This window comes from Lepidothrix coronata, unplaced genomic scaffold (assembly GCF_001604755.1).
Source record: "Lepidothrix coronata isolate B3197 unplaced genomic scaffold, Lepidothrix_coronata-1.0 Scaffold225, whole genome shotgun sequence".
NCBI classification, from domain to species: Eukaryota; Metazoa; Chordata; class Aves; order Passeriformes; family Pipridae; genus Lepidothrix; species Lepidothrix coronata.
In genome coordinates, this window is record NW_016690405.1 from 622,213 (window position 1) to 648,560 (window position 26,348).

The 26,348-nt window shown below is 36.0% G+C and overlaps 1 protein-coding gene across 11 annotated transcripts in view; it reads left to right on the plus strand.

The window, feature by feature from the left end:
- Nucleotides 1-26,348, plus strand: part of DMD (dystrophin) — a 799,860-nt gene that overhangs the window by 620,027 nt on the left and 153,485 nt on the right. For all 11 annotated transcript variants that reach the window (XM_017833948.1, XM_017833947.1, XM_017833942.1 and 8 more), the window contains one exon: nucleotides 14,472-14,618. In XM_017833948.1, the coding sequence (XP_017689437.1) occupies nucleotides 14,472-14,618 (147 nt within the window). The remainder of the gene's footprint in view (nucleotides 1-14,471; nucleotides 14,619-26,348) is intronic.

The window sequence follows — 26,348 nt, forward strand, 5'->3', positions numbered from 1 at the left end:
GGGACTCTAGCATTTAGCATGGTTTTTTATTTTAAGTTTGCCATATAAATGCAGCACGCATAGATATTAGTCTGGTGATGAAGTATTAACATTCCCAGACATGACATTAAATCAAAGATGCTCTTGAACTGGTTTAGTTCTATTCAAAAGCCTTCTTTTTCTTATAACCTGGAAATGTAAATATTTAGCCAAGGGGGAAAAAAGTACGATGAAAGTAACACATTTTTTCCTACCAGGGGACCATTTTATCCAGCCTTTTCTAAATGAGTGTGGCACAGGGAGGTGAGTGGCTGAAGTGAGCAAAAGTATATCTAAGGAGTATTTATAAAAGAAATCTGATCTACTATATGTAGTCTGCTATTGAAACATTTCTCTGTGAAGGAAAAGGACATACCAGAAGTGAATATATATAAGCAGAGACATGGATGTTCAGTGAGACATGACAGCATGGCAAAGGGAGGAGTACTAGAAATGAATTTTAATGTTGTTTGTTTCTGTGAGGAGGCAATTTTTTTTCCATGAAATCTGCCAGTATTCTGTTTCTAATGAAATTTTTTCTTAAAACATTGACAAAATACATTCCTGGGAACTATCAAGTGTGCAGATTCTGTAATGATAATGTTTCTGTGACATGGGCAAATCAATGAGCAAAGTAAAATCAATTTATCAAGCTCCTGTGCTGGTACACAGTAATTATTTAGGGACCGCTTGATGTAGAGAGTGCAATGAATGTTAGATTGCCTGGAATGTTTATCAGCGACCCATTGCGTTACACTTTTCTCATTTTAATCTTTATATATTTAAATCCTAATGGAGTTTTATTTCAATTTTTTGTCCAAGATTAACCCATAATAAAACCTTGTAATTTCTACTTAGCACCTTCATAGTGCTTCTCATGTTCCAGGTTGTACGAGTTAATCTCATCTTTCTGAGACTGCAATAGAAGTATTATACCCAGTTTACAAATAGGGCAATTGAATTAGTGAAACTAATTTGTCCAGACAGCAATGCCACTCAAATTATTCTTATTCTCTTTCTATTTTACCTGCAAATTCTTTTATTTTAGTTGGGTTCAATTATTCAGAGGATTAAGAATGACAATTTTCATTGGTCTCAGCAGGAGCCACAGCTGCTCATTTCAAAGAGCCATGGCCTCCTCTCCCTTGAGACATGGCAGGGCAGCCTGCCAGCCACCCAGAAGGATTTCAACCTTAGTGCCTCTGAAGGTGGGCACTACTCATGGCATTTTCCCAGCCTATGTCTTGTGCTGTTATAAAAACTCTAGACCTGTTTAATTTTTTAAGTTTTATTTAAGTTTCCTTTTCAGCATTTTATTTTAATATTCTTTCTTCCTACATTATCTTAAAAAGTAAATAATTCTCACTCGTGGTTTGCTAAAATCTACTGTTAGAACTGAATCCCCTTGTTTGGCATTGCTGGGGGATGTTCTTATTAGATGTAAGATGTCTAAAAGTTTACACCTCAAGAAGTGGGCTCATGGGAACCTCATGAGAGTTGACAACACCAAGTGCAAGGTGCTGTACCTGGGTCAGGGCCACCCCTGCTATCAATCCAGGCTGGGGGATGAACAGATCAGGAGCAGCCCTGCTGAGAAGGACTTGGGGATGCTGGTGGATGAGGCTGGACATGACTGAGCCATATGCACTCACAGCCCAGAACCCAACCATGTCCTGGGCTGCATCCAAGGCAGTGTGGCCAGCAGGTTAAGGGAGGCGATTCTGCCCCTCTGTTCTGCTCTGGTGAGACCCCACCTGCAGTGCTGTGTCCAGCCCTGGGGTCCCCGGCACAGGAAACACATGGACCTGTTGGAGCAAGTCCGGAGGAGGCCACCAGGATGATTCGAGGGATTGAGCACCTACATCCCTCTAATCACCACTTTCAGCACAGAGGAAAGGCTGAGAGAATTGGGATTGTTCATTCCAGAAAAGAGAAGACTTTGGGGTGACCTAATTTCGGCCTTACAGTTCCTGATAGGAGCCTACAAGAAACATGGAGGGGGACTTTTTACAGGAGCATATAGTGATAGGACAAGGGGGGAATGGCTTCAGACTGAAAGAGAGTAAGTTAAGATTAGATATTAGGAAGAAATTCTTTACTACAAGGGTGGTGAGACACTGGAACAGTTTGCCCAGAAAAGTTGTGGATGCCCTATCTCTGGAAGTGTTAAAGACCAGGTTGGATGGAGCTCTCGACAGCTTGGTCTAGTGGAAGGTGTCCCTGCCCATGGCAGGGGGGTTGGAACTAGATGATCTTTAAGGTCCCTTCCAACCCAAGCCATTCTATGATTCTGTGTTGACTTGGGGTTTCATCCACGCCCACTCCACACACATCATACAGTGGTGGTGAAAAGGTGGAGATGGGAACTTCAATATTAATTCAAGAGCTGGAACACAGAGCTTCCAACAAAACGGTTAACAGTCCATCTGACCTGCATTCTTACGGATGTTAGAGACTGGATGGATTGTAATGACTCCTTTTGGTCTTAGGCTCTATGAAAAACTTTATTCCTCTTGCTAGAGGTAGTAATTATCAACTTTATGAGGCTAAACGTTATGAAATACTTACAGGGTAAATTTAAAGACTTGAAAGGAGAAAATAAAGGTTTCTTTAAAATTAAAATAAAGATTTCTATACTTTTTGTTAGAAAAGACAGTTTCTGAAGCTTCTTATTTTAATTGTTTAATATTGGTTGAGTGTCAGAATACAGTCTGGGTCTCAGTAGGGTCTAACCTAAGCTTATGTATGGCCATGCAAAGAATCCATATTTTCCCTCCTGAGCTACAGGATCTGCCTGCTGACCTCTGGAAGCTTGAGGTGTTTTGTAATATTATGATGCAGCTGTTGTAATCTTTCTGGTTTAAACGTCTTTCTCTATATTTGCCTTTAAAATGCCAAGCTCATTTACAGCACAACAGAGATTTACTTTGTAGCAATGGTTTTCTGAGGACGAGGAGAATTTCTGTGAGTCTCTATTACCTAAAAAAGCTTTTGGTAATGAACACAGGTTATTATTCAATGTTTTATATTTGTATATATCTAATATACATTGTTCACAAGATGACTAATAGTGTGTTATTAATGGTTTAAAACCAGTTTTGACTGAGGCTACAACCTAAGCATATGTATCTTTTTAAGTGCTTTTAGCTTTAATTATGCTGAATTAAACCATACTAAAGGAAAAATTTCCTTTGCAAAAATTCCTTTATATTTTCTATGTCCATTGTGTAGTGGGTGCTAGACTTTCAGATTACGCTTTAGACCTTCAAGTTACTTACAGTTCCTAGGCACTTCATCACTTCTTGGTTGCAAAGTAACTGAGATTATGTGGAAAAATTGGTGTTGAACTGTTTATGGCATTTCAGCAGTGATGGTCTCTGTCATGACAGGGGGTGGTGGTGCAGAACAACTCTAACCACATGTTCTTGTAGAGAGAATTACAAGCTAAATTTGCTCTTTTACTTTTCCCCTTCCATAGATTAGAACACAATTTCAGAGTAAGTGACAAGGCAGTAGCATATGTTGCATCTGTTCAGGGATCATAAAACTGCATATCAGCTGTTGGTGATTGATAGATAGATAGATAGATAGATAGATAGATAGATAGATAGATAGATAGATAGATAGATAGATAGATAGATAGATAAAAAATTATAGTAACCAAGTTTCAGGATAAGTGCACCTATTTATTAATATGTTTCTGGTTATTAAATTAGACATTCTAATAAATAAATATTTTCCCCTAGATATAAATTTTTTTCCCATCTAAGTTTTTTCCTTTGATAGTTCAGAAAAGAAGAAAATTAATACCTGGCATTGGTTCATTTTTCATTTTTCCTATTCAAATTTTAATATCCTTATTTTTAAGGAAATACTGAATGAGTCTTCCAAATTGCAGGAAATAACATTTGAAAAATGTAGTGTTTTACTGATTCAGAAGTACGGAATTCAGAATGGGATAGGACTTAAAGGGAATTTGATTTTCCTTCTCCCCTGATATTTTCTGTTTGAACTATTTTTATTCCAGAAGAGGATTTATATTCTACTCTACTGCACTCTTGCTTGGTCATTTCTAAGTTTATAAAAATATATAGGATGGAAAATCAAATCAGCTGAAATCCATTTTGTTTCAACACCGCCTGTCCCCAGGAGCACTAGAATCAAATAAAAATACAGGGTGAGTTTAAAGGGAAGCTAAGTGTAGCATATTGAACTAGCAGCTGACAATCCGAGGTTTCAATGAAATTTGAATGAGAATACACTAAACCCATCAGAGAAGAAACCAACTCAGTTTGAGTGAAAAAGATGGAGACTGTTAACCTGTCCTGGGACAATTCAACCCTGTGCAGTTTTAAATATAAAATCGGAAGATATGCTCTGGCCCGTGAACAGTTCAGCAGTTGGACACTAAGTGAGCTGAAGTACAGAAATGTCAGTGCTGGGAACCTGCTGTGGCCCAGGTGTAGGGCAACCACTCACCTTGCTGTGCAAATGGATCCTGCTCTCATTTAGCTGCAGCTGCTGCTGGTATAAAAACTCCTGACAACAGAAATTCATCTGACACAGGAGAACTTTTCTTCCTAAGTCACTTCATATTTTCTTCACAGCGCCAGATGTTCTTTTCTGTCTCTTGCACTGGTTATGAGAATTGAGGTTTAACATAAGCCAGTGCTAGCGGGAGTCTCTTCTATATGAGGGAATTCTTCAAGAAAATATCAGGCTGGCATGAGGCCACCACCTTATATAAGTGCTGCTCACAGACCAGGGAGACAGACTTTTTTCTCTGTAGGCACAGTTGGCCTTTTCTTGAAATCTGCTTCATATTAAGTGTCAGAAATATCCACAATGGAACATATAGGGGGATGGACTTTTCATGATCATAATTCTGGTCATACCAAAGTCCTGATGAGATGCAGCCACAAGTGCTGACTGAGTTGAGAGATGTTACTGAGAGGCCACTATCAGTTGTCTTTGAAAGTCATGGCAGCAGGGAGGCATTCTTGCATCCTGGAAGAGAACAAGTGTCACTCTCATCTTCAAGGACAGGAAGAAGGACACAGGGACCTACAGGTCAGTCAGCCTCACCTCAACCCCTGGCAAGGTGATGGAGCAACTAATCTTTGAAATCATCTCCAGGCACATGAAGGACAAGACAGTTCTATTGGAGGCAAGTCATAAGTGGGGTATATTTTTGGTTGATACTGGGTCAGTATAATTTGGCATCTGCATTAATGAACTGTTACCTGGGACAAAGCTCACCCTCAGTAATTTCACAGTCAATGCAAAAGTGGGAGGAACAGCTAATACAGTGGATGGTTGTGCTGCCATTCAATTCGACCTTGACAGAATGAAAAATTACATTGAAAGGAATCTCATGAAGTTCAACAAGCAGGAAGGCCATGTCCTGTGTCCTGGGAGAAAGAACCCCAGGTAACAGTACACACTTGAGACCAGCTGGCCAGAAAGCAATTCTGCAGAGAAGAGCTTTGGGGTTCTGGTAGACAAAAAGCTGACTGTAAGCCAGAAACACACCCTCATGGCAAAGAAGACCAACAGCACCCTGGGGTGCATTAGTCAGAACATTGCCAGCAAGTTGAGGGAGGGGATCCTTCCTCTCTGCTCAGCCCTGGTGAGGCCAAATCTGGAGTGCTGGGTCCAGTTCTGGGCTCCTTGGTGCAAGAGGGATGTGGACTTCACTGGAAGAAGTCCAGTGCAAGTCCACAAATATAGTTACAGGACTGAAGCATCTTTTCTGTGAGGAGAGGCTGAGGGAACTGGGACAGCTCAGCCTTGAGACTCAAGGCAGCTAAGGATCTTATCAGTGTGTATAAATTCCTGATAGGAGGGAATGAAGAGGAGAAAGCTGGACTCTTTTCAGTACTGTCCACTGGCAGAATGGGCACAAATTAAACCCTGTGAAATTCCTTCTAAATATGAACACTTAGTGTTCAAACACCAGCACAGGTTGCCTAGAGAAGTGGTGGAGTCTCCATCCTTGAAGATATTCAAAATCTGACTGGACACAGTCCTGGACAACCTGCATCTCACCAGCCTTGCTCTGAGCAGAGGGGCTGGGCTAGATGATCTCAAGAGGTGCCTTCCAGCTTCAGCCAGTCTGTGATTCTGTGTTTCTGCAGCAGCACTGTTAACCCTGTTTTAAGTTCTGGATCTGGTACTTGATTTGTTACTTCCTTTTAGAGAAAATTAGCCTTACTAGTATGTTCAAATGAAATGACATGCTCTAGTAAGTGATTACATTTTCCTAGGCTATAACCTCTCTACAAAATCATCAATAAATAAAGTCATATTACCCACCCACAAAACTAGGAGACTGATGACAAACCAATTATCTAATTACTCATTAGTCTTTTCTACTTAGAATTTTTATTAATTTTTACATCATATTTTTCAGGACAGTTTAGAGTTTTGTGAAAGTGAAAACATTCTTTTTAGTGCTTACCTTTGCAATGATTTTCAGTAGAAATACAAAAAATATTTAGAAACATTTATGCAATTAATCACTAATAGCAGTAAGAAATTTGTGTTCTAGCCTTGTACATGTCCAAGCTTGCATGTTCTTGACAAGTTTATTAGGAAGTGAAAAACATTTAATTTCTAAATAGAGATGCTATAATGTTTAGTCCTATATAAAATTTAGATATGAACTGCATAAATAGTAAATACCATTGCTGGAAAACTAGAGATGATTTGTCATGATTTTCAAATTATTTGAATTTTTTTCCTTCCCTTTTAAAAGGCTAATAAAAAATGTTTTAAATTCCTTGGGTTTAGGCTTGTAAAAGTGAAAGTTAGTGAAAGAGGATACTATCCAACAAAGTCTTGGATTTATAACCTCTGGGAGAAACTAACTTTGGGATCAATTTTAACTTCAAGTGTTGTGCTCTAAATAAACTTACATAGTGTTCAAATCGAAGGCTGATGAAGTTATAATTGCTAGTCCATACAATCTGAGGGGAAAAAGGTTAGAGATTATGCCAAATTACCTTTAACATCTCAGGCAGACATTATGCCTGTTTCATCTATAACCAAATAGAGACTCATTTCCAGAAGCTATTGTTGGACATTTAAATTATTTAATGGATTGGGGAAATGAACTTTAAAGTCTCCTTTAACTTCTCATTCCAGCAAGAGAAGGGTATTGCAATATATGTTCTGTGAGGTTCATGGTCACTTCTCCCATGAGTATGGGTAACACTAATAAGTCTTTGTGTGTTCAGGATGACTGAGAACAATACAACTGGGAAACAATATTCCACTATAGTGGTACAGTAATTGTTCATACGTGGTCTCACAGAGATTTTTCTAAACTTGTAAACATAAGTCCAAGTGTTGTTAAGGCACATGAGGGACAAAATAACATCAAAAAATGAATACGGTCCCAAGCTATTTTTCACTTCAGAAATATTTTCAGATAGGTAGGAGCCAATAGGAATACTGACTGTATTTTAAATCATAATTGAAAAGCTTAATTCCTTGTTTTAATTCTGGGATTGAACAAATGCATAGCAATTGCAAGTAAATCATTATTAGATGATGCCTGTTTATTGAAAACAATTTTTAAGACAAATACAGCCCAACACAATTTCAGTACACTACTGAGGTGTACATAAGAATATATGACTTTGTATGTGAGTGCTGTTAATGCCCTTTTGTCAGTGTGGTTGGTGCTAAGCAACAATGATTGCATACTCTCAATACAGCTGCATAATTGCTATTTGTTCTGACAAGGCACTGAGATTGTCTCCTGTGGACTACATCTAAACATAAATAGTGGGTATTGGGATCAGTAGGAATAAGTACAGTAACAGTAAAAAAATCAATTTTAATGACCTACTGACATTTTACGGTAGCAAACAATAAATAAAAAACAGCCTGCATTTTAATTTTTCTGTGTGCATAAGGAATAGGTACTTTTCTGAAAATACACTTCCTATTCAGGGTGTATTTTCCAAATGGCATAATGGGATTTAGTCACACTATTCCATTAACATCAGTGAGCTGGAAGTTACAGGCACTTGATGTGATTTCGGTTGGATTCCTGAACTCTGTGTTTGACTTGTTAGCAAGCTATTGCACGTGTGGTTGAGGGAGAGGGGGGTTAAGTGGAATATTGCATTTTAGTCAATGCTCCTTCCTGAACTTCATTATGAATTTTGCAATGGAAACTCCCTGAGGCTAGCAAAGTATATTGTTATTGAAATAAGCTTGTTTACTTTTTTTACTCTTCTACTCAAATGACATGAATTTCCTTTCAGATTTTATGGAACTGATTTATGAATCTTAAATAAAAACCCAAATTTTTCGTGGCATTGACAGAAGCCATTTCCTTTTGGTGATTCCTTAAAAAAAAAAGAGACATAGTTTTTTTATTTTATCTCTCTTCTGAACATTGAGCAGCCTTCCAAGGAGGAAGTCAGCATGTGTTAGGGTTTCCTAAATAAAAATAGGATAAAACCACCAGCGTAGCATGTGAAATATGGAAGAAAAGACATCTGAAAAAAACCTAATCATCAAATTTTCATTAATAGAGTTGGTATTCTGGAAAGGGGTGAGGGCTATCTGATAGCTTTACTACCTTGGAATAGGATATCCAAAGCACAAGCAAATTTAATGGAAAATATGCAGAAAAGGACTTGCAAATAATTTTGGGGGCTTAGCCTGCATCTGCTGAAATATGTTAGAAATTGGTCTGTAATTACAGACACTAACCTAAAATCCCTTTGGAATTGAAGTTCCAGCACTAAATAGAAAATACATAATGTTAAGAAACTCCAGGAGGATAACCAGTAGGGAAAAGATTTTACTTGGTACAGAGCACTGCAAGTTCAAAACATTTCTATCATAATGGGGATCATTATGAAATAAAGGTCAGCATCTCTGCAGGGACAAAAAATAACTCGAAAAATCCACCACAGCAATGTTCAGTTTTCAGAAAGTAAGCTACACACAAATGAGGAAGCCTGATGGAAAGAAACCAAAAGGACAAAGTCTGTGAAGACACTGGACACTAAGAACCAACCATTAGAATGGACTCATAAAGACCTAGAGAGATGGGGTGGCTAAAGAAAATAATAAAGAAAGCTATTTGGAGCAAAAATACAAAGAACAAAATGTCATGATTAAGAGCACCATATCACCAGAGGCAGATGAGTATTTGGTGAAGTGTTCTAATGGAAGTGTAAAATATCTGTATCTATTAACAGCATTTTCTTATTTAAAATTAGTTTTTTATGAGAAATGGAACAGGGCAAACATGGGGATAATTTTTAAATAGTGCATCTAGTCAGGCCTGTGGACCTACAGACCAGGAAATCTGGGAAGAATATACTGCAAAAAAGATAAGAGATTGTTCTGTAAAAGTAGATGTGCCTTTCATCTCCTAGTGTGCCTTGAAGGAAACATTAGCATACTGCTAAGGGGCTGTAGGCCATTTGGCATTCCCCAGGGATTTTAAGAAAGTCTTCCAGCAAAGAAACTAAGTTCTGGTGAGATAATAGAGATGGTCTTCATGTGGATAAATAAGCAGCTATCTGGTAATTTCCTGTAAAAAATGGAAAGTAAAAAGCACAGGTCAGTTTTCCCAGGAGATGATTGTGCTCCAAAAGGTCTACTCTGTGCAGCGTGTTACATAAATGAGCTGGAAAGAAAAATTATTAATGCATTAGCACATTTTGATGATACAAACCTATTGAAAGTACTTAAGGTGAGGACAGATTGCAAACAGCTATAGAAAAACTTCACAGTACTGACTGTCAGCAAAGTGATGGCAGATGAAATAAAGTGCTGATAAATCTCAAGCAAAACATGTGAAAAAAAGCTATCCCGAATTTATCCCAAACAGTAATGAGCTCTTTAGGCCTTTCAGCATTCCTTTAACACTCATGAAAGAGGTCTTGGAATCATAACATCCTCTGAAAACATCACATCAATACTCAGGACTGTTCATAGAGCCAAATGCAATGCTAAGAATTACTGAGAAAGCAGAAAATATCATGATGCCATAGTGCAAGTCCCTGTTGTACCTCTATCATATATATAGTACAAAGTGTTTTGGATCCCAACTATAAAAAAGATTATAGCAGATTAGATAAAAAGTAACCAAGGACAGAATAAATGGTGTCGGAGTGGGGCTCCTCTTATGTAATTTCTCATCTGTCAGGTAGCTGTCTGCATGTGAGCTGGTTGCCTAAGCTTGCAGTATAGTCAATAAAAATCTACCCATTTCTGTTGTAATTCAGAATGTGATTCATGCCATCTTATTGTGAAACCTTACATAATGTTCAGTTCCTGGTTTTGATTAGCTATTGAATATAAAGGAACCATGTGGTGAATTGCTCAGATGTTAATACCTTATAGATATCCACATGTAATCATATATATCCTGGTCTTTGTATATTTAACAAGAAGAAGCTAAAAATAATGTGCAAGGTTTGTAGATATTGCAAAAGCACAAGTCCACTCAGAATGGTTAGGTGCTATCTCTCATGAGCTAAGAATTAGGGACATCTCAAGTGGGTCTCTAGTGTTAGGTTTAAAAAAAAAATCAAAAAGGAAATGGTTCTTTAACCTAAATACTGACCTTACCTTAGGGTATTTTGGATAGTAAGAACATATGTTAGTCCAAAATCGAAGTATATAATTCCATGGAAAAAGATTCCATTGAGGTCCATTTTGATATAAAAATACAGCTTCTGGCTCCATAATTTCTGAGAGTTTGCTAAGCTGGAAAAGTACAGCAAGGAGCAGGGATGCTGATGATTTCCTTTGCCTTCTTCCCTAAGCAGTTGTATTGGCTATTATCAGACTGGGCAAGATGAGCTTTTCATCTGACTGATTATGGTCACTCTGTGTTCTCTAGACTTTCAATATATGTCTGGTTAGGATATCTATGGCACGTGTCTTCTAGAGTCCTTACTAATGTTCCAAGGCATTTTAAAATATTTTCTGACAAGACCGTATGGATCATTTAAAATCCAATCTACCACCTACAGTATCACAAACCATTGAAATTCTTTCTTGCATAAGGGCAATTATAATGAAGATAATTTGGGGCTGGTTGTCCTATTACTGTTCACACTGTGAACTCATTTACATCCTGAGCAGTTTAATGGGTTCAGACATGTCTCCTTGTGGTAGTAATACTCTACTACTCACCATGTATGCTTGTTTTTAAATTATCAACAATATAGTTACCTAAATTTTTCTGATATAAACCTGTTATATATATATAGTGGTCTTTATGCAAAAGGAAAAAAAATAGAAAAAAATTAATCAGTCTTCTACTATACAAACTAATGATTAAAAATATAAATATTTCTCTTAAACATTTCAGTCATACTGATAAAAATCACAATCCAGTAAAAATTCTAAATTTCTGCTTCTACAGATGCCAAGTACTGTAGAAAATATAGAAATTATTATTATTCAGTAAACCTGTTCAAACATATAAGAAAAATATAAGAAAAAATATAAGAACTCACACTGAATTTCACTTACTCAGAGACAAAAGCCCAGCTTTAAAATCATGTATTTTGACTGATGGAGTGGTTGTCTGTGATAAACTGTTGCTTAAAGAAGCCTTATAGTCACTGACTTCTTAACCATATAATCTCATAAGCCAGTTCTTTCTATGGATAGTTTTTTTTCTGTCTGCAGTTTTTAATTGTAAGCTTGCTGGTATTAATTAGGTAGCTGTTCATTGACTAGCATTCTCTTTATGTTCTTGCTGTTTGTTACGTTTTGATTTGTCCAACTAATAAAAAATACCAGTAAAAATTCAGGCTTAATGATAATAGAATACAGAATGTCGAATTTAAAGATGGAACAAAAGCTTTTGTATTTTGTACACTGGAAAATTAGCATCACACTGGAAAGATCATTATCCTTGCAGCGCAAAAAAAAAATTAATAAAGACATTGATTAGAGAGGGAACTGAAGATAAGTTTTCTTCTTTACTTCCATATTTATTTCTATGATTTGATTTCTGGTTTTGTGACTTGCTTCTGTGCTGTAGCCTTTATGGTGTGTAAAATACCTTACAGTCAAAAAACCGTGTTGACTAATTATGAAGGTTCTTCTATTTCACCTCAGTAATGGTGTAATAATTGTGTGAGTTACCTAGTCATTTATGTCAGGTAAGTGAGACCAGTGCTTTCCGGTCAACACTGCAGATGTAAGTAACAGGTCTAAAATCAGACAGAGACTAAAATATATGTTTAAAAACAAGTGCTTGATAAGCTTAAGCCTGTGTGCTTTGCCTAAGCAGTGAACTTTTTCAATCAAAGCCCCGCTCCTATTGCCATACAAATGGTAGAAAATTAACTTGATTTCATGCGGGAACTGCATTAAAGTGCATTGTTGTTTGGGGACTGATCCTTGCATTTATTGATCTGCATGTATTCTACCTGTGGTTTTTATTTTATATATATACATACATTTATTGTGTGTTTTAATTTTTATTATATATTACTTTTATTATATATATTAAAATATCTCTAAATATGTACAAATGTATATTTGTATTTATATGCAATGTGAACATTGGTGACACTAGCTTAGAGGTGTTCTCTCATCTTGGAAACCAAGCAACACTAGAGGAACTGAGTTGATCATCCCAAATATAAGCCACAGAGTCATGGCCAGGGACCTGGGCTATGAAACTAGCAGATCAAAGGAAAAAAAGCAGTGAAATAACTGTTTCCAAGTGAAGTGTTCACACAGTGGTATATGTATTTCTTCAGCCTTTGAGGTTTTTACCTTGCAACAACAAATGTCTATTTTTAAACCATGTTGTTTGTTCTCTGAACTCAACTACTAACTAAAAAGTTCAGGGTAAGCACATATATAACTCCATGGGACAAAACCAAACATGAGCTCTCTTCTTTTTCTTTGTATTTCAGACCTTGCTTGACACGAAACTGTAGCTCAGTATTCTCTGCAGTAATGTCAGTTGTGTTCCAACGGTATTAAAACTGCTGAAATGGGGAAGTGAACTGTTGTGTCATGAACTCAATGTATGCATCTTCTGTCACATGGTGGCACTTGCATCACTCTCTGTGCTTCCCTTTGGGAAATGCACACCCCTTCTGATGGTGTATTTTATAGATTTATCATTAGAGTCATTCACTGCACAAGTGCCACTTAAATCAGTCTAACTCCTTATGTTGTAGGGTAATTTAACATAATTGAGGGAAGCCAAGTCTGGTTTTGAAAGACATTTGAGGAACAATTTTTCAATGATGTTTACCTTTAGTGCTGTTTATGGCATTTTAATGTCTATGAATATCTTCATACTATTTACTCTTAAGGTTCCCTGAGATACTGGATGGTCTTTGTTTTTACCTTATTTTTCATCACGTGTTGATGAAAAGATTACTAGGCAATAATTTCAGCTTATTTGATTATCTGTAATGAGATGCAGACCACATGTGGTTTATATTAAAAATACTGAGAGAAAGGAGCTAGAAAGCAAGACTAATATAGAAAGTAAATTATTTTGCCTTTGTGTGTAGACATCATATTGCAACAAAACGTACTCCTGAGAATCATAGAATTTGTCCCTTAGAAATAACTCATTGTTACATTTTGACATATTTTATCACATTAAAGATTCATAAATGTCTCCTTAGAAAAAAAAGATATGCAGCAGTGGAAGATCTACATAGAGATTCCTTTCTTTGACAAAGTCATGATGCCCTGAATTTATCTGAAGGTACCCAGATGCGTCACAAAAGCATCATCATCAGATTGTTGCTTTTAAAAACAAGAAGCTTGTAACTAGCAGTTTCTGGTTTTCAAATGCATTACTGAAATTATTAGCTAGACTGAAATTGTTAGCTATGTGTAAGAGCATGAGACTCATGAGTCATGTAGGCCAGGTTGGGATTCATAGCAATTTTTTTTTTTTTTGTACTTCCCATTTCTAACCTTTTGTTTGTTACATGTAAGATACTCAGGGTAAGGTCATGCCCTTAGTGGGGTCTGTAATAGTTTTATCTTTGCTTCTGTTGTTTCCTTTGTTGTATTTGGGAACAGTTGTCATCCTCTCTTTTCCTGTGTTAAGCAGTACTTAACTCTCCCATCAATCCCAAAGGAATATGTGTTACACACATGTAAAGGATGAGGCAGGACAGATGTGTGCTCTGCAGTGCACATCCCGGTGGGTGTGCTGGTTGGAAATGTGGTTTAACTGGCCAAAAATGGCTATGAAGGTTCCAACTCCATAGCACCTTCTGAAATGCTGGGCCTTACCCTTGAGACCTAAAGTCTGTATGAAGTTATACGAAAAGAGTGGTAACTGTACTATGACCAATATGTTCCTTCCTTTCAGCTTGATATGTATTATCTTTACATTACTAATCAGCTGGTAGCAGAACCAATAGTTTTTGAAGTTAAGGCTTATCTTTATTTATTGTTTTATTTAATTCACACAGGTTTATCGAGCAGAACTTGTACCCCTTAAAGAAAAGGTGCATCAAGTCAATGACCTCGCTCACCGGTTCACTCCCTCCGATATCCAACTCTCCCAGTACAATCTCAGCTGTGTGGAAGACCTGAACACAAGATGGAAGGTGCTACAGGTACATTGCATACGACTTTTTCTTTATGCTGCATTTAAGTAAATATTTTTATTTCCCTGTGTTTGTTTGTTCCCTATGAAATAGCACCAAAGAGAACTAAGGAATTAAAAATGAAGCAAGCTTTCCATAATGGTGCCTCTGTGAGAAAATAGTAGTTAAACCTGATGCTCTATTTTCACATGGTTCTGAATGCTTTATCAAATAAGATTAAGTAGCCCAGTTTCTCATATGGTGCAACTATGAAGTTAAAATACTTAATAGTTTATTTACCTTTTAGTATTAATATTTAGCAAATCTTGCTGCCTGATATATCATGTGTTCATTTATCACATGACTTAACCATGTTTTATGGATATTTTTATGGTGTATATAGAAGATTCACATAAGACAGTTTACTTCTGCTGCTTCATTCCTTTTACTGTGGTTTAAATAATTTCTGGGAGCAACAGTTTTAAATAAATTCCTTATAGGTTAATATAGATTAATGATTCCGTGCAGCGGAATCTGTAAAATCTCACCCGTAGAATCAGTTATTAAATTACAAGGCATCACATGCATTCAGGTAATTAGCAGGACTTGATACTGCAAGTAAAGCTGTTCAGAATGGGATTTTCTAGTTTGAGCTCTATTGCAGAAAAAGATAAGATGTATTATGGAATTAAGGTGAACATCCACCATAAATCCACCATAAATACTGAAAAATTTACAAATTCTTATCTTGAGATAAAGACTTCAAACATGCATAGTTTTGGGTTTTTTTCCAAGATGCACTGTATCTTAGCTTAGAATTTTAGGAACAGTGTGCATTAGAGAGCATATGTAAACATGTATGCACTGCTGTAGGTTATATAGATCCAATAGCTGGGGAGTGATGTTATGACTAAATGAAGGTAAAAGCAATTAAATTAACTTCATTAAGTGCTGAATTTAACTTGCTATTTTATTTCTTGCTACATCACTGCTTTAGATTTTGAAATTGTGTTGTATTTAATTTGATATTTTGTTTAAAATATGGGGTTTAATAAAGAGGTTTTGTTTCATTGTAAACCCCAAACATTATCAATAGACAGAAATGAATCTATTACCTCTTTTCTTATAATGGTGCTGTGAATTCTAATAGTCAGTAACACGTTATTGTTTCTTTATTGCTTCTCCAAAAGAAATCTCACAGCTCTGTGAAATCTCTGGTTTGTTATCAGTTCATGCAGATATTAACAGATTTTTTTTTTCCTAATTCAGAACTTTGCAGTGAGAGTGATATTTTAAGCAAAAGATCATTCCTTCAAGTTCTTTTGTCATTACTACCCACTTTTTCCCAGATCCTCATAATAGAGTTCAGGTAATATTATTAATTAAATCAACAGAAATATGGAAGAAAAAATGGGTATTCCTGATATGTTTATGCACATATGAGAGAAATCATATCTGTTTAGTTTTTATAAGCAGCTGATTAAATTAACATATCTTCTATGATACATTGAAAACTACCTTATTTCACTGCTAAAATAGTTAATTACTTCCAGTGATTCGCTGAAATATTCTTCATTACTTAATCGGGAAATAAAGGAAAGCAGGAAGATTTTTCAGGGTAAAAGCATCCAAGATATGAAAAATTCAACAGATCTGGGAGAAAACCCAAGAATATGTTTTGCTGTTATCATTCATAAATACACTAGAAAGAGGGCCAACCAGATATTGTAGATCATTTAAAAATATATAGGGTAAGTCAACTGTTTGCACACAGTTCAAAGATAAAATGTTGTTTTCCACAGAGCTCAGGCAACACTGTGAACAATTCCCTTTGCTTTGTAAATTATTGTCTTGATTTATCAAATCCAGATATTTGAAAACAAAGTGCTTCATCTTCTCTGAAGATAGATACTTGGAGACAGTATGTCAGAGTGAGATGTTATGGCTGATAGAACAGATAGTTACTTAGAATATTGTGGTTTACTGTCTTTTTTCATATTTACCTAAATGTCATTTGGAAGATACAGAGAGTAAGGTGAAAACAGTCCAGTAAATTTTTAAACACATCCTGAGGGGAAAAGACATAAGTAACTTTGAAGGATTATCATATACAAAAGGCCAAGTTCTGACCCCTAGAAAGAAAAAGAGCACATCTGTTCCTATAAAATAATTTTTTACTTAAAAGGGAGCAGAGTTTGAGTTGCATTGAGATGCAGAGCTCATTTTTGTTAGAAGAGAATAGAATAGCACAGACTAGAATAGAATAGTCCAGTTGGAAGGAAGGTACAACAATCATCTAAGCCAACTGTTCTATGTGTAATGTCTGCTGGACACTGACACACCTGAGTGGCACTTTTTAAAGTATTATGTGTTGTTCTGTCTTAGAGTTAGACTTACTTATGTATGACCAGCACTCCAGTTAGGTGTAGGTATAGAAAACTGAAATTTTGGCCATGCAAAAGGAAAAAAAACCAAAACAAATTGTTTCATGCAAAACCATTTCAAGGTACACTCCTGTTGTTTGTTTCTGGTTTTCAATTTTTCTAATGGTTCTGTGTTATCTTTCTTTTCTATTAATTGCCTTTCTTAGACTAAAGTCACCTAAAATATCTCCTTAGTGCTTTAGTTCTTTCATCATATTTTCCATTGATTTCAGCCTTCTGTGTATTTTCATATGTCTTTCTTTTACACTACTGATTTTTTCTCATTGGCTTCTATTAATTCTTTTTTTTCAAAAATTCTTTCCATATTCCTACTTTTCTCTGCCTTTCCCCATCTTACTTTCTTTATCTCTGTTTGGTTTTTTTTTTAATCTGTTCTTCACTTTTCCTAGATTCCTTCTCTTTTTTTTTTCCCCTCAAAGGTTAGACCTCTCTCTCCTTGTCCTTTTCCTAATGGGGAAAATATTTCTTATCCATGCATCCCAGTTCCTAGAAAATATGAGTGCAGGAAAATCATAAAACAGAGCCTTCTGTGCTACATCTTGCCATGAAGATGCCCATTCTTAGTTATGTATGGGAAAAGTGCATAAAGACATAAGATGTATCACACCTGAAACAACAGCAAATTCTAGTGTTATGAGAAAGTTAAAGAGCATTTTGTAAAGGAGGAAATCATGTCTTGTTTGTTGCTTTATTAATACTGAGACTTACATAAAATCAGAGGAGAAAAGGTATCGTTTTAAGCCAAATCTTACAGAGATTAAATATTATATTCATTTTACAAGCATAAGAGTAAGGCCAATCATATTCAGTCATTTGCAGTATTTCACAATGGTTGTACAGTGAGATTAGCGCTGTTAGTGAATAGTATCAAATATTGCTGCAGAATCTTCCCAGAACTTCATTTGTGTTTCTGCAGAAAGGCATGTTTGCCGTTAAGTTACCTGATTTGTATTCAGTTTAGGTGAATATACACTGGAGTATTACTGGAAGAAAAATGTATAGAAAGCACTCGACCAATTACAGACTCAACCAGCCCTGGTTTTGAAGTGTTATGTGAGGTGCATTTCATTAATGAAAGCTAATGCACTCAGCTCAGTCACTGAAAACTGTGTCATCATCTGTGGAGTTTAAGCAATGTGAAAATAATTAGCTTTGTGCCTTTAAAAGAGTAGTTTTGAGGAAAATATGCTGTTTAATTTTTTCATTTTTCTTAAACATGAAAGGAGATGAAATCTTTCCAGGGAGCTATTTGTTATGAATTTCACAAGGAGCTCTCATGTTCAGATCCTGTGTGCTTCAAACAGTATATGTAATGAGATCATCCCGGGGGAAAACGTGTTTGCAAACTCTTTCTTACTTCCAGTTGACATCTGGGGAGCCAGGGAACCCAGACTGGTGGGAGCTATATCCATTTCACTTCAGTCAGAGGTCTGGTTGGTGTAGTTCTGGTCAAAGGGCAAAGACCCTGACGTGAAAGAATTTACAAACATCCCATGGAGAACATACACTTCAGTTATCAAGAAAGGGCTTTTTGGGTCTAAATCAAACTATGTTTGCTCTTATTTAGAATAGTACCTTTAATAAGCTGAAAAATATAGTAAGAACCATCTTTCATCCAAAAAACTGTACCTTTTCAAATATTTTGTTATGGTACTTATATTCTAATGGTTTTATTTTTGAAAGTTGTAACGAACTGTTGTCATTTGTGAGTGGTTGCCTCTGAGCACATCAAAACCTAGAGCTAAACCAGCCCAAGGTCTTTTCCAACCTAAACATTTCTACAATTCTCTGATTTATATATGTAATGTGTGACTGTAAAGAAGCATAAGCCCTGATTTCAGTATCGTTCCTAAATCCTCAGCTCATCTTTCACCAGTAGCAAAGATTCTCCAGCATGTGGGTATCTGAAGATTGATGTGGTGCAAAAGCCACGCTGCTTCTTGTTAGAAGATCCAGCCACAACTCTATTATACTGTTCCCTCGAACAGTACTCTCTGCTTGCAGGAGCTGTGAAGAACCAGCAGGCTTTTAGTACCCCTGCAGGCAGTTATCTAAAGTTATATCATACTTTTATTTGTATTCTGCTGAGGACAGACTCAGTTTTACTGAGCTGTGTAATGCAAACTACTGTAATAAGTGTCACTGCAATGAGTTATTTCAAATAACAGCGTCTTCTGGCTGCTTCACAAATATTAGCTGATTCTTTCAATCTGTGGTGAGAAATATGAATGACTATTGCCATCTGTATTTGCAGAGGTACTAACATCAAGAATACAAAAGCCCAAAAGGAAATCCCTTCCTTCCTAAAATCAATGTGAAATTGTGACTATGCATCAAAGCCTTGCTGGCCTCTGTATGTAGATGTCCCACCAAATACTAATGATAGGTGTTTTCAAATATTTGTTGATATCCAGTGAATCTCTGGAAATGTGAGTCACAGGCATTCTGGGCAGCCATCCTCAGCTCACACCCTTCTTTTGATAAGGGTTGGGCACCAGGGCAAATAAGTTGCATCAAAATGCAAGTTGAAATCATCAGTGACCTATTATAATAGGTTTTAGATTTGTGTTTTTTTTTTATTTTACTTCACCTTCCATCCTCCACACCTTGTCCAAGAAAAAAAATCCTCTGAAAACAAATGAAATAACAACAAAAATACATATGTAAAAGAAATGTCTTTTTCAGGTCTCTCACAGTTGAATTAAATAAGGATTACTGGATTCTCAGGTCCTCTTTTTATTTGTGCATATGTAGCAGGGTAATGGTTTCGGGAACTTTACTTCTTGGCTAAACCATGGAATTAAGATTTGAGTGTAGTTAAGGATATTCTCTTATATAATTTTTCCTAAAGAAAAAGAAAATCTCTCTTGCTTTGCAGTTCAGTTGTTCAATTGCTACTACATAGGATTCTTAAACAGGAAAGCTCTAGTCATATACTTAGAGAGAAAATTTGTCCAATTTTTTTGTATATCTTCTAGTACAAGTGGACTTATTTATTATTAAACAGCAAGTTTAAACTGGAATTCTGTTGAAGTTGATAGATTGGCAGATGATGCAACAGTAGCAAGAAAAATGTTTCTTCTCCGAATGAGGCAGAGAATGTCATGTATATATGAACGTGCAATATAAAAGGCAGTGAGTGATATTTTTATATTTGAGCATTATTACCTTTCTGTTACTTTAGCAGGTTCTCTTTCCGTTGTGATATTTCATTAATTTTAATAATTAATTTGTTTCTATTTTTTGGGGGTTTCCTCTTTTTTTAAATTACATTTTGACATATGGCATCTGTAAGTAGCTGAGAAAAACAAGAAACAACTTTTGTACATTATGAAGCCAAAATTCTAGCTCACCTATAATTACAGTAATTAGTGCACTAATAAAATCATAGTGCTTTTCAACCTTGATATTTAAAATTATTTTGTATTTGCAGACTTAATCTTCCCAGCAGAGGGAGATTTTGATCATTTTTGGAAGTTGAGTTTTTCCATCAGACTACTTAGTTCAAATGTTATTTTGTATATTCCATGAGAACTGGAACTTCTGCCAAAGCCACAATTGTCACAGCTCTTTAATGGTCTCTTATTTATTTAATTGGCTGTTCCAGTTGGCTGTAGAAGTCATATACCCATGCATTTTTCTTAAATTTCTGTTAGCCTGAGTCTCAAATTTTCTCAATGTTTGTCTGCAAAAATATGCATATAGAATTCATTTTACAGTCATCCATTCTTTAGAGATCCTATCTATTTATTTCTGTAAGCTAGTGGAGGACGGCCAGCTATCTGGATTGGGATTCAATTCTTCTAATGAAATGTGTGTCAAAAATTGGAGAGATTCCTTCCTAAATTAGGAGGACACCTTCATTGTGACATATTTAGGGCAGCCAGTGAACGAAAGTGTGTATATAAGTATATACAGCTCTAGTTATCATCCACAGCCATGCCAGCAGAAAACCTAATAAAACCTTGTTAAATTTATGATGCTGTGTGTGATGAGTTTCAGTTTGTTGAAAATTACAAATGCTTTAGTCATTTTTGGTATAGAGTTTTCTTATCCTCTTTTGACTTCCTTTACTCTGGAATTTTCTCCTCTATGAGAATGTTTTGAAGAACCATGCAGAAGAATAGCAATTTATCCTTCTTTTATATCCTCATCACAATACGCATATGTAGATTTCTTTTGATGTATTTTTTGTTTCTTGTATATGTGTGGGGGTGTTTGGGATTATAAAAACTGAGTTATGCTGTTTACATGAAAAAAAGCGCACTTAAAATTTATCAAATACAAGAAAATATGTTACACATGCAGCTTGAATTTACCACTTTATTGTACAACCTTTGCATATACTATATATTCTGTAAGGTCTCCAATTTATCTGTTTGATGGATAAATGATAGGAAAAGAATGGGCATATTAGTTGATATATGTGAGTCTCATTTCCTTATAAAAGAAGACTTGCACAATTTACTTCCACCTGTCAGCAGTTATAGATTATGTTTGGCAGCACACATCTATATGACTCATACCAGACTATATTTAGGATACTGAGGAAAACAGAGGTTATGATACTGTTGAAACTATATTCACTAGAAACCAACATCCACTGGTTCTGTTGCTTTTTAGTCAAGTAGTTTGTAGCTCTTTAATTTATTTGGTAGCCGCCATTGAAACTGTATTCTTAAATGTTCACGATACATAACACCTGATCATCTCAAAACCATTAGTTGAAAATATTTCTGTAAGAGTCCCTTTGACAAGCAGTGTGGAAGTGATATTTGGAGAATTAAAGCTCTGAGTTTCAGCCCTAGAAAGAGGTGTAGACTATGGGATTTGGAAGTTTATGCCTTGGATGATAAAATTGCACAGATAGCTTCATTTTTTTTGCCATAAGTGAGAGAATATGGCCTGATTTTTTTCAACACCTTTTCAGGCATGTGACCTGATTCCAATCAGCTATGTTTAAGCTACTTATTTGGAAAATTAGGGTTTTTTTACGGTAAGAACATGTGAGGCAGAATAGCTGGGAAATGCACAATTAGCAGCAGACAGAGTAGTGAAAGCAAACAGAGGACAAAAACAAAATGAACCTTGCAATTATAAGTCACTCTCCAACCCTAGCTTCCACTTCACAGGCCCTTTTCCTTCCCAAAATGTTATAAATTGTCAGAGCTCATAATTTTCAGGTTAGATTTTCAAAAGTGATGGAACAGGACAGGATTGCGTAGGGTCTGGTAGGGTAGGATACGTTGTCAGCTGTCTGCCAACCCCAGGAGGCTGATGAATCCTTGCAAATTCTGGTTCTGCTCCATATCCTGGAGGGGATCCACGCTGCTGACACGGATCGTCTGTCCATTCACGCCCGCTCGGTTTGAAGGGAGGTCAGAGCAGATGTACAGAGTTTGCTTTGAATGTGGAACACGTTTGTCGCAGATAGAGCATTCACTGAATTTAAGAGCTGCCCTGTAAAGGCTCTCTAATGTGATTTTCAGAGGCTTGTAACTCAATGAAACCTTAATGAATACCCTTGGATTGGAAGCAATATAAAACCCCTTAGATTCCAAGCACCAGTGCCAAAGTATTGTTAAAGGTTTTTAGAGGGAGAATGTAAAACTGGCAAAACATATTTCTCTTTCTCCCCATTATCACTAATCCCTTCTTCTGAAATTATGTGATTTTTTTTTACAAGAAACTTCATTTGAAGTGATTAAAAGCCTAAGGTAGAGAGATAATATGCAAATTTCCAGTGCAAAAGGTTAATTTTAGCCTTTTTTATGTCTTTGTTGAGTCATTTTGCGTCTTTCTGACATATCAATTATATGTTATATCACTGCAGATATTTTTATGGCAGGCTATATACTTTCAGGTTACAGAAAGCTTTTACAGTCTTTAAGCTAGGTAGTATTTTGTGCTATATTTTTTAAATCTTTTTGCTTCAGTAAGACTTCAAGCTAAGTAAGATTTTTTTTTACTGCTTTAGAAGTACTGTTAATAATGGGGTTTAAAATACTAAAAATGTCAGTGGCATTAAGTTGTGACACAGATTTGAAACCAGCCTTTGTAGAAGATTATGGTGTCATTTTCAAAATATTTCACAAAGTGCTCTCTAAAGCCATTGTAGTTTTCAACATGGATTGAGTAAAGCTGAATGTTATATCCTTGTATAGAAAATTATGGGCAGTGTGGAAGTGATGTAATGGTATGTTTGCTGTAGAGGAGGGCACTTCATAATTAAAATGGCTCAAATCCTGTTATATGTTGTGTGTGCAAACATTTTCTATTAAGTCCTTCCTAATTTGGAGACACCCAGCACTACACATACAAAAGGAGGTATTTCAAGACACATATTGCTTCATGTGGTTCATCTAAGCTGTTCAATGCTTTTGCTTGGTGTTACTTTATAAAACACTGACACTGCAATAACCTTTGGAAATGCACCCCTTAGGTGCAGAACAAACATAGTATAAAATATGGTTCTTGACCTGGAGCTTGCAATTTCAAGTTTTATTAATATTCATTTTTTATTTCTTTTGTACCTGAAAAATCATAGCAACGTCCAAATCCTATGCTGTGGAAATGTGTTCTTTAGGGTATGCCTTTTTTTTTTGGAAGCCTCAAGTGTGTAGGTCGAAGACTCAATTAGTCTTTCTCTTCCATTTTCTCCAAAGTTGTTTCTCTACCACAGTTTGGTTTGTTTTAAAACAAAATTATTTAGCATTAATCAATCCAGAAAAATAAGCCTAAGGATACATATGTAGATAGTGTATTCATTCTATTGGATGTTTTCACTTTCATTCCTCTGATTTTTCATACTGACCTCAAGTGTTTTGTGTCCTTTTCTTCCAAAACACTCATTTATGACTCTTTCATCTGCAAAAAAAAGAGTTCTGTCCTACTTAACTGATAATACAGCACTGCTTCAGCAGTGCAGTGATTTTTGGGGTATCTAGAAGAAATAGAAGAATTTGTCTTCCATAACATAGCTTTGTGTTTCTTGTATATCCAAGTATTACAGTTCCTTATCTCAAAACATCACATTTCAAATCCTGAGTTGACTTTGTCTGTACTTTTGCCAGCCAAAGAGCTAAGATAACTGAATTTAGTTTGCACATCACTTGTCATAGCTAGCTGCAATATACCCCTGAATCTGCCTAGGTTTACCTTTAAAGAGAAAGAGGTTCCAATTTTCTCATAAAGCTTTCATGACTTTATTCAGCTGTGAATGACATGTGAAATACTGTCAGACCAGTATGGTCGGTTGCAGAAATCATGCAAGCTTCCCCTTTTAAAAATTCAAGATTTAATCCTTTTTCTTCACCAGTGAATCAGAGGTCAGCTCCCAGAAAATAAAGTTTCTGAAAGACAGAGGCAAATCCAATTTTATGATCACCACTTTTCTCTCTCAGCACTGGGCCTTCATATCGTTAGACTGTGCTCAGTAGTTCCCACGGCTGATGGGATAAGCCTGTGATGTTTAACAATGCCAGGTCATGCCAATTATTTCAGCTGTGCCAGTGACACTCCACGTAATTTTTCAAATTATTTTAACCATCTTGTGCATGAATTTATATGTTTTTAGGGAAGCATCCAGTTATGGATCAGAAAGGGATATTATAAAATTTAGTTAAATTAAAATGACATTGTGGTGATTTGGTGTAAGGCATAGTAGCCTTTCAGTTTTACTGTAGTTCTAACAGTTTACTTAGTCTAAAGGTCTGTTCTGTTCTTTAGAAAAGAGGGCTAGAAAAACAAGCTTTAAGTTGTGTACATTTGTGTTAATAAGTATTTATTGTTATATAGGCTGAGGCCCCTGAATCACAGATAATAGTGTCTTTGTGATGTGAGCTTCACTACAGTGTGTGGAAAGGGCTTTGGACACGAACTATGATCTTATATTATTCAGCATGTTCATTGAAAACGTGGTTATATTCAAGGAAAATGTTATTGTAAAATCTACTTCTGTTAATCTATGAACTATTCCAGAAAACAAGTCACAAACATGTAACATTTACATGCCTTTGTATGGTGTTCAGGGGTAACACTGCTCTGGGAAATAGGAGGTATGAGGCAGACTTTGACTGGTATGTTAAAACTTAAGCCACCATGGGCTGTTGGCTTTGTCTGCTGTGCCCTCCCTCACAACTGTACTGACTGCTACCCCTGCTGAGCCTGCATAGCTCACATATCCTCGTATGACCCAAGAGCAACATTTGGGCCTTTTTGTGCTAGGAAAAAACCACCTATATTGTACAGTTTATCAGGAAACATCATAGGGAATATGTAAAATCTGAAAGAATAAAAAGCCTGATTTGCTGTTTTTAGGAAGCTAATCAATTCCTAAACCTTTAGATAGGAATTATCACTTTTTCCTGATCCTTCTAGCACTTTGGAGGGATAGTCCCAGAAAGATGTATTCACAATTGTACAGGAAGTAGATTTCATGAGCTTTCACGTTATATTAATTACAGGATCAGTATATTCACACCGCAGTGTTACTGCTTAGAGATACTGTATTTCACTGCCTTTCTCACATTCAGTTTCTAACTTGCCAGAGATTTATTTTTTTTTTCTGAATGAGAATATAACTAACAGATGTTTGTTTTTGGCTCCATTTCTACATTCTTTGAAAGCTGGAGAATTAAATTGCTGACATTCAGACAACACTAATTCACATATCCAGGGAGCCTAATTTGCCATCCGTGAGATTCTGATTCCTGGTGTTCATGGGTTTAAAAACCATTTCAGTGACACAATATAAGAATAGGCTGGGGAGTTTCAATAGTATGCTCCTGCTAAACATAATCACATTTTATAAACATCTGCGTCATTACTGGTGTGATTCATCTCCAAGCTGTATACAGCTGTGTTTGCAGTTTCAATTAACAGTCCTCTAATTTCATATCCATCTCATGTTGCTAATTTAGTTAATTTATTCATAATTAAGAGTATTCTATTTTCTACTAAGGTTTGTGGAGCTTGGTGTATTATAAAATATAAAAAAAAAACCCGAAGCTGAGGCATTTTGATTCTTACAATAGTCACATCAGAACAAAAATGTCATTAATGTACCTAGAGAGGAAGACAAAATATAAGAAACATTTTTTCTTTTCTCACTGTGGAATGAGAAACCTTTGGAACGTTATGGCTTTGTGTTTGAAAGCAAATGACAGTATGAATGTGCTTTTTTCTCCTTTTTTTACCCTTTTCCCCAAAATCTAATATAATTCTATAGTTTAGACTAATACAGCTGGTTTTAATATGTAAGAAAAAATGATAACACTAAAAAGGGTGTTACAAGAACAGAGGTGTGTGGGAGACA